Source organism: Pseudopipra pipra, chromosome 2 (genome assembly GCF_036250125.1).
Source record: "Pseudopipra pipra isolate bDixPip1 chromosome 2, bDixPip1.hap1, whole genome shotgun sequence".
Classification (NCBI taxonomy): domain Eukaryota; kingdom Metazoa; phylum Chordata; class Aves; order Passeriformes; family Pipridae; genus Pseudopipra; species Pseudopipra pipra.
The window spans coordinates 115,627,561-115,645,948 of NC_087550.1; the positions used below are offsets into that span (position 1 = coordinate 115,627,561).

The 18,388-nt window shown below is 41.6% G+C and overlaps 1 protein-coding gene across 3 annotated transcripts in view; it reads left to right on the forward strand.

Moving 5' to 3' along the window:
* DSCAM (DS cell adhesion molecule) overlaps positions 1-18,388 on the forward strand; it is a 443,293-nt gene that overhangs the window by 280,375 nt on the left and 144,530 nt on the right. For all 3 annotated transcript variants that reach the window (XM_064647059.1, XM_064647061.1, XM_064647060.1), the window contains exon 9: positions 10,017-10,295. In XM_064647059.1, coding sequence (XP_064503129.1) covers positions 10,017-10,295 — 279 coding nt within the window. The remainder of the gene's footprint in view (positions 1-10,016; positions 10,296-18,388) is intronic.

Below are 18,388 nucleotides of genomic sequence, written 5' to 3' on the forward strand. Positions count from 1 at the left end.
AAGTTTCCTGGGTGACCTCAACATCTGAAGGGTGATTCAGGATAGGTGACACTTTATGAGCTGTTACTTAGTATTTTATTCCCTCCATGTTCTGTTCTGAGGACATAATTATTAATTTCCTCATGAGCTTATAATCTCTGTGGTATCCAAATGTTTCAGAAACAATATGTTCATTTTCAAAACCCACCTGGGTGACCAGGAGTCCTTTGGAAAATGGCAACTGAGGCACAGATTGAACTTAAAAGTATCCACAGATTTTTTTAATGTTCAATTTCAGAAGCCTGCAGCTTAATTTTTCCAGTTCACCTGCTATTACATAGCATTTCTACGTTCAAAGCTCTGCTCCCATTGAAACGAATTTGCTTCTGAGAGTTTCTTTTCTTTCTTCAGAGCACTCACGTCACCCAGCTTAGCAACCCCCTGGGAAAGACAGATTAAGTAATTTAATTAGCTTTATCTGAGAGATCTGTGGCAAAGGTGAAGGCAGAATTTGGCTCTACAGGGCAGCATTTATCTGCATGAGGTGAACAATTGGTTTTTCTTGTTGGCAGTCCTCTGCCATATTTACTTCTCACTTTGCAAATCCTCCAGCACATGAAGCATCTTTGTTCTGTCTTGAATGGGGGCTTTCTAAAATCAGCATTTAAATAAAGATGTGCAACAGCATGAGCTGTAATCCAATACAAGAGAACTATCCATTCTGTGGAGAATTTTGGGATTTACAAACATCCAAACGAAAGTGAAATCGTTCTTTGGAAATCATTATAAGATCACAGACAGAAGAACAGTTTAAGTGAAATTCTGGCTGCCAGAGAACCTGAGTGGGGCTTTCAGAGCCTCCCACCTGGCAGGCTGTCAGGGAGCCAAAAGCTTGGGAACTGGGCATTTATGTGCTGTTTGACCTTAGGCCTACTAGTTCTTTGCACTGTTGATCAGAAGGAGCAATTAGACGCTCCAAGAAATCAGTTATCCCATTTTTTAGGAGTAGCTGGTGCCCTTGTCTGCATAGCCACCCGTGCAGTCTGCAGACTCCAGATAACTCTGCCCCACAGAGATGTGGCATGTCAACCCTCCTCCCCCTCCACCAGCCCTTACCTGTCCCTTGTCTCTGTCCCAAAACCTGACTTTGGAAGCTAGCAGTCCCATCACCTGGCTGCTGGGAGCTGAGTGGACAAGCTGGCAGGAAAACGTGCAGGTTTCTGGTTGGCAGACACAGCTCTGTTGGGCCCGTGCCTGACTCCTAATGGAGCTTTTTGGAAATCAAACCATCTCGGCGTTATTTTTTTTTTAATATTTAGACAAATGAATTGGCCAGTTCTGAGTTCTGACACAAAGCCATGAAAACTCCCCACCCTGTAATGCAAAAGTAACAGGGGGAGACTGTGACTGTTCTTATTTAATTTATGGTATTCTATACCTGCCCACCACTTGCCTTTGCAGCTGTAATAATACCTCTTCGACGTGTTTTGCTTTGGCCCATGTTAAATGTAATTTTCTTGTTAGCTTTTCTTTTTTTTGTAAAGTAAACTGAACCCCCTTTCCTCTCCTTCCTTCGAAGTGGAAACAGCAGTTACTGACATCTTCAAAAGTAATCATTGAGATTAGCCTTGCACAGGTCCTTGCCAAGAGCAGAATTATTCTTAGCACTGTTTTCTCACTCTCTGTTTGGCTCTCATGGTTTTTTAGTGGAGTTCATACACATCTGCCAGTGATAAAGGGCTACTGGAGTCAGAGATCCTAAGGAAAAGAATATTCCATGGAAGATGCACGTTTTGTGTTCATTCCTTCTCAGAATGACCTGTCCTCCTTAGTTTTCTCCAGCTCATCGTTGTCCAAGTCCTGGTTCTTCTCTGGGTTCCAAAATCAATGTGTCCCCCATATCTTTGTCATCCCATTTCTTCACTTCCTTGTTCTCATGACTCAAAAATAGTCTTGCCCTTCATGAGGAGCTCCCAACCTTTTCTCCAGCCTCCAGTTACAGCTCTGGTCTAGTTGACAACATGGTATTTGGTCAAAGGTTGGACTCGGTGATCTTGGAGGTCTTTTCCAACCCAGATGATCCTGGTTGTGGTTCTGTGATTCTGCCAGCCTTCACTTTCTCCATCTCCACTGGGTTTCAGCCCGTCTCCCCCTCACATGGCTCACTGCTCACTGTCAGTGCTGTACCTCACCCCACTGTTCCCTTGTCCCGACCTCGCATCCCCCAGCAGTTTCCCAGCTCCACTTTACCAACCCTTATCACCTCTGCAATCCCACCACAAGCCAAGTGCCAACTTCTGACATCCCCCCACTGGTCCAAATGCAATTCTATAATTCCCCTTTGTTACCCCCTGTGCCACTTTCAGCTCCATCCCTTGCATGCCACCTGCACGCCCAGCAATGCAGGCTGGTTCCCCATGCTGCTCCCTTGGCCCCCACATCTCTTTCCTTTCTCTCTGCATTGAAACAACTTTTTTTCATGCTCCCTGGGCCCAGCACGGGAGCTATTTGAGCTCTAGAGAAACAAATCTGCTCTGATTTCTCACTTCTCACCAGGCTGCACCTGCCCCACGTGTCTGGAACTGACTCAGACACTGAAGGATGTGTTACTCAGACCCTGGGAGATCTTAGCTGTTAGTCACTGGAAAATATCCTCTGAAGATATGATCACTGTGGGATTTTTGTCTATCTATTTACTTGGTTTTACTCAGACAGCAAAATTTGGGCACCCTTGTGATGACTTTTCATAGGGGCAGCAAGATATCTGATGCTAGTGCCAGCACCTGCCAAACTTGAAATCCTTGCTGCTAACTGGTGGGACTTCTCATATTCTCACAATGTCTTTTTTATTTTTATAGTAGAGTTTATTTATACTGCATCTCTATTTTTCCTCTCTCACCCCTTATTCTTGGAAAGGGCCAAAGAGTTGTAGCTGAAACTTTCCAGCTGAAGTGGCTCAGCCTGAGGCAGACACCTGGCCTGGAAAAGTGCTATCCAAACAAAAACCAAACTGCAAGCACATGGAAATAGTCTTATGAAGAGAAGTGTTGACAAACAAAAAAAGAGGTTATATTACCTACCCCACCTGGAAGTTTCCTATTTCCATTGAAAAAAACCTCCAACCTTCAAGTGCAAAATTGTAAAATAATAATAACAGCATCTCTTTTACAGCATTTTAGTAGATCCCAGAGCATTTTAAAAACAGGAGTGAGTTATTATCTCCATTTTTTATTATGCAATTCATAGTAATAGTTTTCCCAGCTACAGTAAAAGCCATCAGTAGTAAGTGATGATTTTCTTGTCATCAGTCCCGTGGGACACATTCTCATGTAAACAGCCTGCTGCTATTCACACTTCTCCAACAGGAATTAATTGAAAAAGAAGCCCCTGAGAGGGAAGGGTACAGCATCATTAAAATAAAAAGTGTGGTGTTCAAAAGGGCTGTTTCTGATCTTGTAGAACTTGTACATCTCTCTGATTTAGAAGGTTTTTTGTTGCCTTATACCAAAGTGATAGCACTTCACCTGTTGTGAACCACATAAAAGAATTCTATCAGCCTTGTTTCTTTTTAGAAAACAAGCAAAACAAACAGGGGCTGCTTCTAAATAGCTTCATATTGCAACTATTTGAATAGATTCTCCTCACCTTTCCTTGGAAGCATCTAGCTTTTTCTGACATATAAAATATTATTGGTGCATTTGCATTGCACTGCTGCTCAGGGAGGGCTGGTTTAAATAGTGAAAAATGTGCAGGCACAGAAGGGGAAAAACATCAGGGGAAATCTTTCGAAGTTTCTTGGTATCATGGTGCATTCTGTCATCAATCAGTCTGCTAATCTGTTCAAATTTCAGGCTGTGCCATGGATTATGCCAAGTGTGAATTCAGTTTCATGTACATATCTAAGATCTTACCTGTCCTGCTGGCTGAACCTTGCCAATAAATTGAGCCAGAAAAAACTTCTGGCCTTGATGTCCTTCAGATATTTCCTCTATTACATCACTTTCTGCCTTTCTCTCACTCTCCCACGCAATATGGGCTTGGATCCCTCCAAGCCTGTCACAGCTTCCTCAGGAAGAAATGTTCAGATGTCTCGAAGTGACAGGGTTGTCACAGGCAGGAATCACGCAAGGACCACGTGATGAGAATGGGTGAGAATGTGCAGTTGTGCAAAACACCCTGCAAAAATGCACTTACCAGTCATCCTCAGGTCACATAATGGGCACGGGGAGCAAGGAGAGGCAGAGTCTGATTTAAGGGAATGTGCATTTTAATAAGGATATCTCCTGTGTAAGAATCCCACCACTTAACCTGTAGAAATACCTAATGAAAAGACCAAAACAGTCTGGTATTCTTGTAAGGTTTTTTTTTTTGCCATTCAGCACAGAGCAACTCAGGGTTGTCTTTGCATTAAAACAGCTGACTTACACTCTTTAAAATCTCACAAGTGTCATGTGGATGCTGCAGTTGTGTCTTATTTTACAGCAGCACACTTCTAATGTACTGCATTTCTAATGACTTCACCTCTGACACTGCAGGAAATGGTCACACAAAAGTGTCTGTTAAAGTTGTTTCTCTGCTGTCCTCATCTTCAGGATGAGGAATTACTATGTACAAATATAAAGCTTTTCACTTAAATCTAAAATAAGACTCCCTGGGTTTGTGCACAGTCTTATGTCTTTCAAACACAATTTAAGTTGGTGTATGGGTGCCTTTATTTATGAATTATGTAAACAATGTGAAATGAGCCTTAATACTTGAATAAGAGCCTCAACTAAGGAGTTCGAGAGTATCTGTATGTTATGCTTGGATTTATCAAAAGTTTGCCCTCTTCTCTCACAGTGCAGCATTATTTACTTCAGGTTTGGGAGAAGGAATGTTCTTCCTCCTTTTTCCCTGTGTTTGTTTTGTCAAATATATTTGAAATACTGCCTTATATATTCACTGAAACTGCCCTTAAAATTTTAAGCACTTTGCTGCACCAAGTTAGTGTGAGCTATTAGCACTGTGTGTGTAAGTACATGTAGTAAGGACATACAGAAAGCAAGACTGTGTGTGCATGGCAGGTTTGGAGCATGCTGGCCTCATTTCAAACAATGTGTACAACACACATCATCCCAAAAATCTCCAAGGTATTAACCCTGAGAAACAGAAGGGTGATATAAAATCAGCTGCTTATGTACAGTCCCGGGGTGAAGGTGAAAGGGATGGTAGTGTGAAACCAAACAGCTCAAGGGAAAGATTTTCAGAGACAAAGATCATTCTGTTGAAGTCCTCTCTCATCTAAATCTGTAACTTTGGGCTCTGATTTTGTTGATCTTAACTTTTCCCAGTTATGCTTGAGGACAAAGATAATTTTAGATCATTTTAGGGGCTTAACAAGGGCAGTAGCTCTGGACCAGGTTCCAAAAGAATAGTAAAATTAACTGCTTAGTACTTCTGGACATGTAACCTGCAAGCGAGGCCTCTAATCAGACAGCACTTTAACAAGGAGGGTTAACTGCTTGTTGTGTTAATATGCTCTTGCAGCTGCTTTCTTATCTTCAAATCTAGGTTTTGTCTTTTGAAAATTAGTAGCAAATGCATCCCCGTGGGCAGGGAACTGAGCTCCCATCATGCCAGGTTTGCATGGTGCTTCAATATGATAAGGGCATTCACTTCTGCCCTCACAAAGAGGGGGCTGAAAGGAGGCGGTTCTGTAGATGGATGAGACATGACTCTTGGTTTCTACACAATGTTTTAAACCCTCTCTCCTTTTGGAGGAGCTCCCATAGCAGCATCAGAAGCCTGTGAACACCAGTGTTGCATGGCAGGGAAGGGAAGCGGGGACTAAGGTGAAGGGTGAAGCCTTTTCACATGAAATCCAGGATCACGCAGCTGCCCAAGGAGGCTGCACAGCTTGGTGGTTATTATTTTGCATCAGACATCAATATTCATTGCCAGAAGTATTTTATATTGCAGACACAGCTCCTGAAATAGTATTGTTGGAAGAAAATCCGCTAGGGAACTGTTTATACTGATAAAGCAGGGGATGGCTTTCATTTTTCTGTGCAGAGCCATGGGAGAGGAGCAGCATGTTCACAAGGCTGCTGCAGGAAACAGGCCATCTGCAGGATGCCCTGTTTTAGTGAATCATCTCAGCAGTTCCTTCCAACATAACTCCCATGGAACTGAGGGCAAGAAATTAAGGATGTTCCTCTGCTAATGGAGAGCAGCGTGGAAGCCCTCCTTGCCCTCCTTTACAGCAATCTCCCAGAGGTACAGGAGACCTTGCTAGGGCACAAAAACATAATTTAAATCTTCCTGTATTAGCACTAATGAGACTGGCCCGTGCTCCCCTTCTTAAACAGACACTTAATTCAAGCACTCATCAATAAAGCACTCCCAAGGCACAGCACTTGGTTGCATGAAGCACAGATTTTCACTCTTTTGCCCATTGCAGGGAGAGAGAAACATCCCTCCCACGAACAGAATCACACATTCATATCCTGTTCTCCCTTTCTCTGGTTAAGATGTAACAACACATATATATAAAATAGCATAATTTCCCCCCCAAAATCAAATACAACCTCTGAAGTATGGTCAAATTGAAGCTACATATAGGAAGGGAAAATAAACACACCTTGAAGTATTTTAAACACACATTTCAATACATCTGTCCTACTGTAAATTTTCTGTCTCAGAGTTAAAATACTATGTTATCTTATATTTTTAGTGCTGTTTGGCAATGATGCAGCTTTAGTTTGAAAAAAACCTCCACATGCTAGTTAATCAAACTTGATATTTTCTTCTGTCAAGGATATATGTCAACCTTTTATTGCAGATATATATATATAGAGAGAGAGAGAGAGATGGCAACTTTAGTGTTTCAGAAATTAATTGCCTATCTTCATCACATATTTTTAATAAGTGATTTTTTTGTGATCATTTCCTTCTTCAAAATAGCAGGGAGAAAGTTTATGTGCTGTGTTAGGTCACCAGAAACTTCCTTTATCAAACCAAACTGGTGAATACCGCAGTTGAAAAATGTTCTTCGATACTTCAGAGTTGTTGCTAGACTATTTACTTTCTTTATAGTACTGATTTTAAATCACACACTGGTTTTTAAAATAAGCTCCTTGTCAGGACTGGAAGCTGCTGCAGGTTGAATATACATTATATTTTATGAGGCAGAAATATATGCTGATTTCCTCTATATCTTAAAAACCTGAGTAGAAGGGAAATGTGCTGTCTATAAATATTTTAGCCAATTTCTGAAATGCTCTGCAGGCTGCTACTTAAATTTTAGGGTTGGTAAATGCAGCCTCGCAAATCAATATTTTCCGAAAAATACTTCAGTGTGACCTAATGATCCTGCTCCCTGTTTTCTTCATCAGGGAGATGGAGAGCAAAGATGCACATGATAATCCCCAAGCAGTATTTTGTCTGACTTCTGATATCATTTTGTCCGACTTCTGATATAATTTTGTCCACAAAAGATTGGTTCAAATTTGTTACACGCTCAGCAGAAAATACAGAAGCAATTTTGCCTCCCTGTTGTGAGTTTTAGAATGTCTTTCAGTAATGATGTCTGAGAGTGAGGGGAGGGTTTGGGCAGAAATGTTCTAGGGGGGGACTTGGCATTTAGCAGATATTTGCACTCAGCAATGGGAAAGGTTATGTCAAAACCTTTTGACAGACACGTTCGAGTAATTTCTCACTCCCATTTATATTATAAACTGCTCATCAATAAATACTGAGAGAAATTTGGCCTTTTTCTGCTGCTGTACAAAGAATCTGAGATAGCTCATGTGAGTGGATTAACTTGAAGAGGCAGGCAGACATTTTCCCTCACTTTGTGGCAGTAGGTCCCCTGGTGAAAAAAGCAGGTAATTTCCAGTGCTCAAAGTTCAAATAAACAGGGTGATTTCTATCAAGTTTCTTTTGTTCTGTATGACTGATCTGCCGGATTTTCAGGATGCAACGGGACAGGTTTTAGTGATCTGAGAGATGGCAGCCTGGAAAAAGTCTCACAGCATGTCAGAAAAATTGATTGCAGTGGTACTTCTCACTACCATGGACATGGAGCCACTCTTGGGAGAAGCCAGGGAAAGCCTGTATGTGGGTCTGATGTGCCAGCTGAGCATGGTCATAACTTCTCCTCAGAAAAGGGCATCACAGCTATGCTGGAAAACTGGAGTTAGTATCTGATTTGTGTCAACCTCTTGCACCGTGATGTGCATGTACACAAGGATTTGAACAAAGCCTTAGTCCTTTGGGAGGTTTGTTATCACAGAATCGTGTTGGAAGGGACCTTAAAGATCATCCAGTTCCAACACCTTCCACTGGACCAGGTTGCTCCAAGCCCTGTCCAGCCTGGCTTTCAACACTTCCAGGGATGGGGCAGCCACAGCTTCTCTGGGCAGCCTGTGCCAGGGCCTCACTGCCCTCAGTGTAAAGAATTTCCCCCTAATATCCCATCTAAGCCTCCTCTCTGTCAGTGTGAAGCCATTCCCCCTCGTCCTGTCACTCCAGGCCCTTGGAAATAGTCTCTCTCCATCTTTCTTGTCGACTCCTTCAGGTCCTGGAAGGCCACAATTAGGTCACCCCAAAATGCTCTGAGCTGACGAGTAATGGTCACAGGTATCTGTCCCTGCATCCCAGAAACAGGACACTGGCAGAGGAGCAAAACTGCTGCTGGGGAAGTCACTGGGCTGGCACACATTGCAACCCCTTTGGAGAGCTCTCCTGCTTCAGTTCTGAGGAAAGCACAGCCTTAGAATTGCTAAAGGGAGAAAGGACAAAAGAAATGCAATTAGATAAAGCCACCAACTCCATTTTCTTCTGCAGCTCGCTCATATAGATCACTATAAATGTTCTGCTCTGGGTATCCTTCCATCTTTCCTGTTAAAGATGTTCGGATGTACTACAGATTATGTGTAAGTGATCTCTCAGGCAGTAGGAGAATGCACTCCTGTATCTAAGGGACATAACCTCCAGGAACCTTCTCCTTTGATAAACGAGGATTTGAGTACTGCTTGCAAAGTTGGTTGTGCAGCCTTTTCAGGAGTGATTGATGGAAACCTATCTTAGATCAATGCCCTGGCTGTCAGAGTGCTCCCCTGAGAACTGGAGAAGATTTTGATTCCTTCACCTGACTAAGTATTTGAGACTCAATTTACCAAATTGTTAGCAAACATTCCAACCACAACCCGACAAAAGTGAGGCACCCTCATTATCCTTTCTATATTTATTTAATCTAACCCACTGTTTCATTTGTTTTTATCAAAAATACCTGAAAACAACAGATTTTTAAGACAAGAATTAAGACAAGAATTCTCTCCTATGATAGAAAATAGGATACTTTCTTTTTTTTGGTTCAGCCACAGAATGCTAAGAAAAGAAAAAGAAAGAAAACAGATTTGCCAGATTTTTCCTTAGCAGGAATTAAACACCAGCTTGAATATTTATGACTTTTACCAACCCTCTCATTAGAAATCAGTTTTAACTTAATTTGCTGTCCTACAAGTACTGTATATGCCTTTCTCTTTCTACCTCTACCCAACATTAATGTGACTTGAAACACTTAGAAATAAATACCAGGAGCAGTTAGAGAAGCTCACACTTCCTTTCATCACATCCAAGAAGCAAAGCTAGAGCCTCTTCCAGGTTTATTCCATGATCTAAGCAAGGCCCACGAAAGTTGCTGAGCTCTTTCTGGCAATGTCACTGTTTACAGACTGGGGGAAACTCGAGCTGGTGATGTGATTTGTGGAAGAGATGCTCAATATTCTTGCAAGAGTCTGCCAGTGATGTCAGGTGTCTCTAGAAGCCAGGACTTTCCCTGCTTGTCACTTCTGCTTAAGCGCTGGGTGGTCAAGGAATGAAAAGGTCTTTTGAAAAGATGTGATTTTCCAAGCTAAACAAAGTCCTGTGCCTGCTGAAGGTGTAGCTTTTGCGTATTAAAACACACCTGCACATCTGCTCCATTATGTTATTTTCAGAAATCAGCCCCGTGACTTCAACAGCTCCTCTCTCCTGGTTTGTTTTTTTTTCCCCAGTCCCGCCTTTCATCCAACCCTTCGAGTTCCCGCGGTTCTCCATCGGGCAGAGGGTCTTCATTCCCTGCGTGGTGGTCTCCGGGGACCTGCCCATCACCATCACCTGGCAGAAGGACGGCAGGCCCATCCCCGCCAGCCTCGGCGTCACCATCGACAACATCGACTTCACCAGCTCCCTGAGGATCTCCAACCTGTCCCTGATGCACAACGGGAACTACACCTGCATAGCCAGGAACGACGCGGCGGCTGTGGAGCACCAGAGCCAATTAATCGTGAGAGGTGAGGAGGTGTAATTACCTCGAGGGGCGCCAATTAAGCGGGATCCGTCGGTGTTTTGTGACGGCATCTGTTTGATGGGAAGTACAAAAGGGAGGAGAATGTGGTAATCCCTCCCTTCCTAACAGAGAACACACAGAGCAGTGAAGCACAGAAACTAATGGCACTTTTCTATCTAAAAGTCTTGAAACTCATCAAAAACACTGGAGTGCACAGGGCGGATGGGGGAGATGCAAGGGTGACTTCATGGAAAATTGTGTGAGGCACAAGCCCATTCTTTGGGATCAAGCCTTTGAAATGGTATCAAATTATTCTCTGCTGTTGTTTTCGTCTGGTTATACCCATTTTTTATTTAGATCACTCTCTCCTGTAGTATTACATCAGTTAAAAAGCAAAGCATTGATGTTGACTTTGTGGGGAAAAGACTCTCCCCTGTTACCAGGTTGTTCTTTTCCTTATTTGTGTTTATTATGCAATTATCTCCATTCATTCACTCTGGTGTCTTCACAACATTTTGCCTTGAGGTGGATGTGACTGGATGTTCAAGTAAGCAAACATTTTATGTGTAGCAGACCTTTCAAGTCACACCTTAGCCAAACTACCCAGAGATTATCCCTTGTGATATATTTTCAAACTTACTGTGCAAAGGTTCAACAAAAGCAAATTACTTCCTTTCCTTTTCTAGAAGTTTTTTGAAGTATTTAAAATTTTTGCTTTTAAAAAATGAGAATGTCTTACTCCTCCCTCTCCACCATCTCTTCCTTGGTACCAAGCCACTGGGCTCCTCAGAGAAAGAGGGCACATGGAATAATCCTTCAGGTAACCCTGGTTATTTCGGCCTGCTGCAGATCACTACATTTTATATTCCCTTCTGGAGATTTACCAAAATAAATCTTAAAATTTTAAAGGGGCTTTTGCAGTCTTTTCCAGGTTTGTTTTTGTTTTTGTTTTTTTTTTCACCTCAAAAACTCACTTGAAGCAAAGTCTTCTGAACAGGTCTTCCTTTTAAGTCAAATATTCCCACTGTCTTAAGACTATCCTTAGTGGATTATTCCCTAGTTTTCCACTTATAGAATGCACGTTTACTTTTTTTATGCTAGTATTACCAAAACGCAGTGGCACAAAAGTCCATTACTTCTCCACTAGTTTTGGTATAAATATTACTTTACTTTTTTAATTTCCTTGATTTTAATCCTATTTAATATTATTCAGTACAGATGTCTATTACTTACCTCATTTATTTATTAATTCTTAAATGAAGTAGTTTAATTAACTACATGAAGTTAATTATTCCTTTCCTAAACTGTTCTGTTAGCATTTGATCCTATAAGAGAACGAATCACTGCAGCAGCTCTGTGTGGGTTCCTACAGATAATTCTGGGATGGTGGGAAGATGTGGTTTTACCACTGAAAATCTCTCTCTGCCACCACTGTCTGTCCCCTTCAGTCTGAGACACTGGAGGCTTTAGGAATTGGGTCAAGTGAGTCCATGTGTGGGGATTTCTGCTCCGTGTCCCACTGATGGGGACAGGTCCTGCCCTGCCCTCACTTCTCCCGGCCTTTCCTGAGCTGCACTTTCCCTGTCTCCTGCTGCCAGCGGGTAATTCCTCCCCTGGGGAGCCCCTGCCTGCCCTGACCTCTGTTCCCTGGACACGTCTGCCTCTTGCTGCCTTGTTGGGCATTAATTAGATTTCCCTTCTTGTCAAGGAGAGGAGTTTTGGGGAGCCTTCTCTGGCGCCCTTGACACGCCCCTGACACCAACACCTCCATTTTCACCTCCACTTCCTCCTCATTTTCCTTCTGCTCTAATTTCACCTCCTGACCAGGGCTCTGCCCTGGTGGTGTGAGGACAGCTGTTGATGTGTGTGCCTGAAGGGTGTCCTCATAAACCCATAGGCATGACAGAAGGGGCTTTTCACCCTCTTTTACCCTCTGGAGTCCTACTCCTCCAACTTTTTGTCATTTTCCCCTTGTGCTTAACTTTCTGCCCAGCTCATGCTCTGCCCCAGCCTCCTTTAAGCCTCTCCTCTCCCTTCTCTCTCTTGCTGTCAGTTTAAATGGTAATGTTTTAATCAGTTTTGCATATGCATCTGAGACAACAGCTCTCACTCAGAGGAAAAGTGGAGAATGTAATATCGTGTTTGACCTGAATTCCCTGCCAAAACCCTACACTGGCCTTTTTCCCTGGTACTGAACTGCTTCAGCTGTCTCATTCCACACAGGCCAGAAGACAAACAGCCACTGTGATCACTCCTCCTCTGCATCCAACCTGACCTATACACATTTAAATTAAGACTTGGATTTTTTTCTCCTGCTACCTGTTTATTCTCCAAGCTTTCTGATCTCTCCTCATCCTTTTGTTCGTAGGTGCCATGTAACTGAAACACAGTATTTTTCTAAATTAACTAAGGGGTTTATCTCTGAATATAGGGAGAAGTGGTGCTTTAAGTCCTCTTTTTTCTAATCCACATTGTGTGCTTTAAACTTAAATGTTGGCTATCCTAAAAGCCTGGAGATGTGTTCTGGAAATATCTTAATTATGTGCAGATTGTGCATTTTGATATGAGAGTAGACAGTGAGTGGGAAAGTGAAATATGACTGTCACCCACACAGTTCCTTTTTCTTATCTATCCTGTCCTTGTATTCATTTCAAAAGTAGACTTTAAAACAATGCAGGCTCTCATGTCTCCAAAATAAATGGGAATCCATATCATTTTATAGTACCTGGGTAGAATTAGATGTAGAATCTAAATCCGGTCCATTCCTAAAATGAATGAAGAAACACGGGCCAACTGCTCATTGCTACATTAGAATTACTAGTGAATATACAAACATCTGCAGAATACATACAGCCCCAGAAATTCTTCAGCTTTACAGCTCCAGATTTTTTCCTCAATATTTTCTGTGTCAGATCACATGTATCTGCTATTTTTTATCATTCTTAAATTCCCATTAAGTTTTAAGTCTGTTAAATAGATTTCCTATATTCTTCCTACAGATATTATTTTTGATATCTAAGCTGCATTGCCATTTTGCAAAGAGCATTAAATGGCAAAAGAAAAACAAGCACTGGTTTCTTAAAATCTGTGGGCACCTTATGTTAAATCTTTGCTGCTGTTCCAATTATTTTGTGCTTTATATAAGCAATCAAGTGGTATAAGGAGCCCTTAAAATCCAGCAAAGCTGGATTTTCCCTGCCTTAAATATCAGAGGAAGATGATAACCAGCTTCCACAACATCCCATAGGGGATGGAAGGCACCAACTGAGAGGAAGTGAGATGATGAAGCTTTTGAGCATCTGGGTAAGAAGTTCTCTCCTCCATGGGTTTCTTGGTGAAATAAGGCAAAGTCAAATGCTCTGGACAGAGACCTGTCAGCACTTCTCTCCAAAAATTATTGGCCAATTTTAGATAAATCAGAAGAGGGGAAAACACCTCCAGTGTAGCTAAAAGCCTACAAACTTAATGAAAAGAGGTGATTGATAAGGAACACCTCTGCTGAGTGTAACACTGGATACCAGAGAACCCACACAGGCAAACCCATCTGCAAACACAAGAAATGCTCCAGCTGGAATCTCTGCTCAAACACGAGGTACAAATCCACAGAAAATCAGGCTTGGTTAGTCCTAATGGTTATGGAATATCTTTTAGAAGTTTATTAATTAGCCACGAGGAAAATTCCCACTGTTCACTGCATCTAGGGACTGCAGGTAGGAAGTTGAGGTGAGTGAAAATGGGGCTTTCCTCCTCAAAATCGTGGGCTTTGCCAGATCCTGGCCTGCAGTTCCTCTGGGAATGCATTAAAAAATTGCAAGCTAGAAGGGTTTCTCAAAACCTCATAAATTACTATTATTTTAATTTTATTCCTTGGCACACTCTTGGTTTGCTAGGCATGCTATTAGGAAAAGGAAAAGAATAGGATCCTGTCATGAGAGCCACACACAGAAATTAGGAAAATATCTTCTCTGTCAACTACTTATATCATCATGAGGAATTAATTAAGGCTTTACTCATTAGGGCTGTCTTCTAAAGAGTGATTAAAAATCTATATACACTTTATCATGTGTTATTCATTTCTGTAGGGTTTCCTAAAATGGGAACGAAGTAATTATGAAATAAAAAGGGCTTTAATTGGTAACCAAAAAGAAAAAGCTCTTCAATGTATTAAGAGTTCAAAATTTTTCTGATACTACCATAAAAGAGAATTCAAAGATAGTACTGGATGCATAAATCATGATTTTATAACTCCTGTTAGTGAACACATCATAAGTTAAAATTGAGATAAGGTCTTTAAATACCTAATAACCCCCCATAATGCACTCAGTGCATTTAGTGTAAATGTGTTTTCATTTTGTGCTTGCCAGGAGTGTCGAATATCATTAGCTAGTTAGGCACCCAATGAGGGGTCCCTGAGCCTTGGATATTCCTGATAGGGAGTGAGTATCCATCTGCTTTCTGATGTTTGCTGGTGGTGCTGGTGCGATGCAGCAAATGCGGTTTGTGACAGACAAGCAGGGAGGGAAGATTTATGGTCGCAGCTGGTGTCAAATCTCATTTATTTCCTTTGCTGATGTTTACACTGAGGCTTCAAAAATGCCCTCTTAAAAGATTCACTTCCTATTTAATGTTCTCACTGGACAAACCTGATCAACACAAACCACTGGGCACGGTCTCATTTTGCAAAAGTACATCTTTTTTCTTGAACTGCAGAGCAAATGGTTTCACTAAACCAGCTAAATCGACCCCTTAGGTCCAATGACCAAATTTAATAACTGTTCATCTTTGCTAAAGTACAGTGTTTAATGATCTCATTCATTAATACATCAGTGGTTGCTTTGGCTGATTAAATTTCTTCCATCATTTTGACAGTATGATCTAAATGTGAAGTACAAATATTCCGTGTAGAAATGAAACATCGTATTCTGGGCCAGTGTCATAGATTATTTCTTAACTCACTCCAGCAGCCCACCAGAGGAGCTGTGTTAGGAGCCTTCAGAATTGTTCCCCAGAGTGACATACTAATCACTGTACCTGGGAGCCAGAAGAGCTCACGTGGATTTGAAGTCCAGGAAGGACTGTGGGAGTTTGTCATCCGGTCCTTGGAATAAAGCACGGGCAAAAAGGAATTTTGGATTTACACAGAGCAAACTTAAATCATGGAATTGATGTGGGATCATGGGAATCTTGTGAGGTTTAACAAGGCCAAGTGCTGGTGCTGCACCTGGGTCAGGGAGACCCCTGGTACCAACCCAGGCTGGGGGATGAACAGACTGAGAGCAGCCCTGGGAGAAGGACATGGGGGTGCTGATGGGGGAGAGGATGGACATGAACTGCCCATGTTTCCCAAATGTATCCTGGGCTCATCCCACAGCAGGGCAGCAGGAGAGGAAGAAATTCTTCCCTGTAAGGGTGGTCAGGCACTGGAATAGGTTTCCCAGAGAAGCTGTGGCTGCCCCATCCCTGGAAGTGTCCAAGGTCAGGTTGGATGGGGCTTGGAGCAGCCTGCTATAGTGGAAGGTGTCCCTGCCCACAGCAGGGGGTTGGAACCAGATGATTTTTAAGGTCCCAACCCAAACCATTCTATGATTCCATGACTGTGAATTTTAGCATGCACACATAAATCGATTTTTGTTAGCAGCTTGTAAAGTCAGTCATTGAGGGCAGCACTGACATTGGCAAGCAGTGTCTTCTTAGGGTACCAACTCATATTTTATCATCTTATCAGGATTATTTCGCACAGGGAGATACTAAAAGCATTTTCCTTCCTTTAAAATGGCACTGTGACATGCACACTATCTTTCATATCCTATTCTGATTGCTCTCATCCTTTGTTTTCCCATAGCGAGAGCCTGAGACTGCTAATCATAATATTGACTGAAAATACCTTTTTTAGGTCCTTTGAGTTCAGCCATTAAATAGTTTGCATCTGTCAACTTATTGCTCTTACCCTAAACAATTCAACAGCTCATTTCTCATCACAGATCCGTGGGCTGCCTTAAATGAGAGAACCTGGCATAAATTCACTGTAAAAGCAATTTTAAATGCCCTCCTTTACAGGTTCAAGGAACTGTGCTGCTGAGACAAAGTTGATAATAAAAGTAGAACTGTTCAGTCATAATCATGAGCTATTTCAGTGTTTCACTTCTAAAGGGGCAGAGAAATCCCACACCTTTACAACTAAAGAGAGAGGAAGAGAACTAATTGTTTACTTTTTCCCATTAACTCAAGCACATCAGACAAAGTACCTTCATTAAATTCTTACTAAGCATATATTCTTTAAGGGCTAATGAACTCCTGAAAGAGAATGAAAAAGTTAATGTAGGTTTATAACCTAAAGCTAAATATCAAAACTTAGATGTAAACTAAGTGGCTAACAGCATGGTGTTCCAAACTGTGGCAGCACATAGCACAGAACAAGTTATTAATTTGAAATAAAATTGAGAAGCAAACCAGAAGAGAGGAAGAAAAATGTGAAGGTCTCCTCTGTTTGCTTTTTAATCATTTACATAAGAAGAAAAATCCTGTGGCTTTACCCAGACAGCAATACAGAAACAATTGGAAGGTCACTGAATGAGTAATGTTATTTTACTGTAGCATCTTTTCTGATGTCTATTGGCATTCTTAAGACTAAGTGGGAAGGGTTTGTGTCTTCAAAATCAGAGCAGCAGTTGGCATTTTTGTAGGTAGTACTAAAGGAAGCCCAAAGCTTTACTGAACATAGAAACTGTTTCTATTACAGGGTATGGGCTGAGTTTTTGATGAGTAATGCTGAAACACACTTTGTGAAGCAGAACAAGAAAATAATATGATTTCTAATCATACACCTCGTCCCAGAGCTATATAGCAAAATTTTATTTCTTCAGTTACCATTCTGGAGTCATTCTGTATTGAAAGTAATGATTAAAAACGAGAATACCAAGAACATCTGAGAAATGTTTTATATATACATATATCCAAAACACAGTGAAATCAATATGATCAAAAGCCCTGTTCAGAGCTTGTCAGCATTAAAGGCACAACAGCCCAAGGATATCTACGTGAGTTCCTTAAAGATGTGAAAGGATGCATTTCCATAGAAATGCTCAAAGAACATTTACTCTTGGCATCCATCCATTTTTCTCTATATTAGACAAAAAGTGTATTTTAGCAGATAACTTTAATGCAAATAGTATTTTAAAAACCGATTGCCTTTATTCCACACTAAGCAGTCTTGCTGAACTTTTCCAGAACTTTCTGCATGTGCCTGCTCATAAAATAAAATAAGCTGTTTCCTGAAAAATTAGCACTTCTTGCCAGTGACATCCATAACAAATGAAGCATATAAAGAAAACGTTTCTCAGAGAGAGGGGAAATAAAACAAGTTACAGAAGTTTTGTGTTGTGAGAGAGATTTTAAAAGACATTATACTCTTTATACCCTTCAGTGGTAGAGGAGGCCAGTAATTATCAGTCGCTCCACTGCATCATTTGTAACCACTCATCTCTAGGACTGTAAGACTGGTGCTGCCAAGCTGGGTTTGTGTATTGTGTCGGGTTTTTATCCCTCTTTATGCATAAGCAGCTCGTAATTGATTTTTCAGAAGTTGTAAATAGACATTTCCTTACAGTTAGCGAGGTGAAACAAGCCGATGCCGCCGGGCCGAGCCGTACAAAATCAAATCTATTTGTGCAACTAACTGTGCTTTTCACCTGCTTTGGAAAATAAGCAATTATGTGTTTTGGGGGGTAAAATGAACACAGAACAGTGAGAAAGGAGCTGCTGAAGCAAATGCCTTCTCTGAGCAGATAATTAGAACAGGGTGGGTGATTGCCCAGAGCTGCTCTTACTGGGATTTCAAGTTTGATGCTTCCCTATCATGAATTAACACAACCTGCAACAGTTTGTTAGTGTGGCAGGCATTTGGAAAGCCAGAAGGGCTGTCAGCAGTAAAGATGTCTTCTAGTGGAAAGGTATCTCTGTTAGTTCCTTCCATCTCTTCTAGCCACGTTCCAAACAGCAATAGAGCTTTTTCGTACAGTTGGGCAGTAAACACCTTTGTGTTATAGCGACAAGATTCAGTGAGGAAAATATGCAGTTGGAGGCATTATTTTCCCTCCA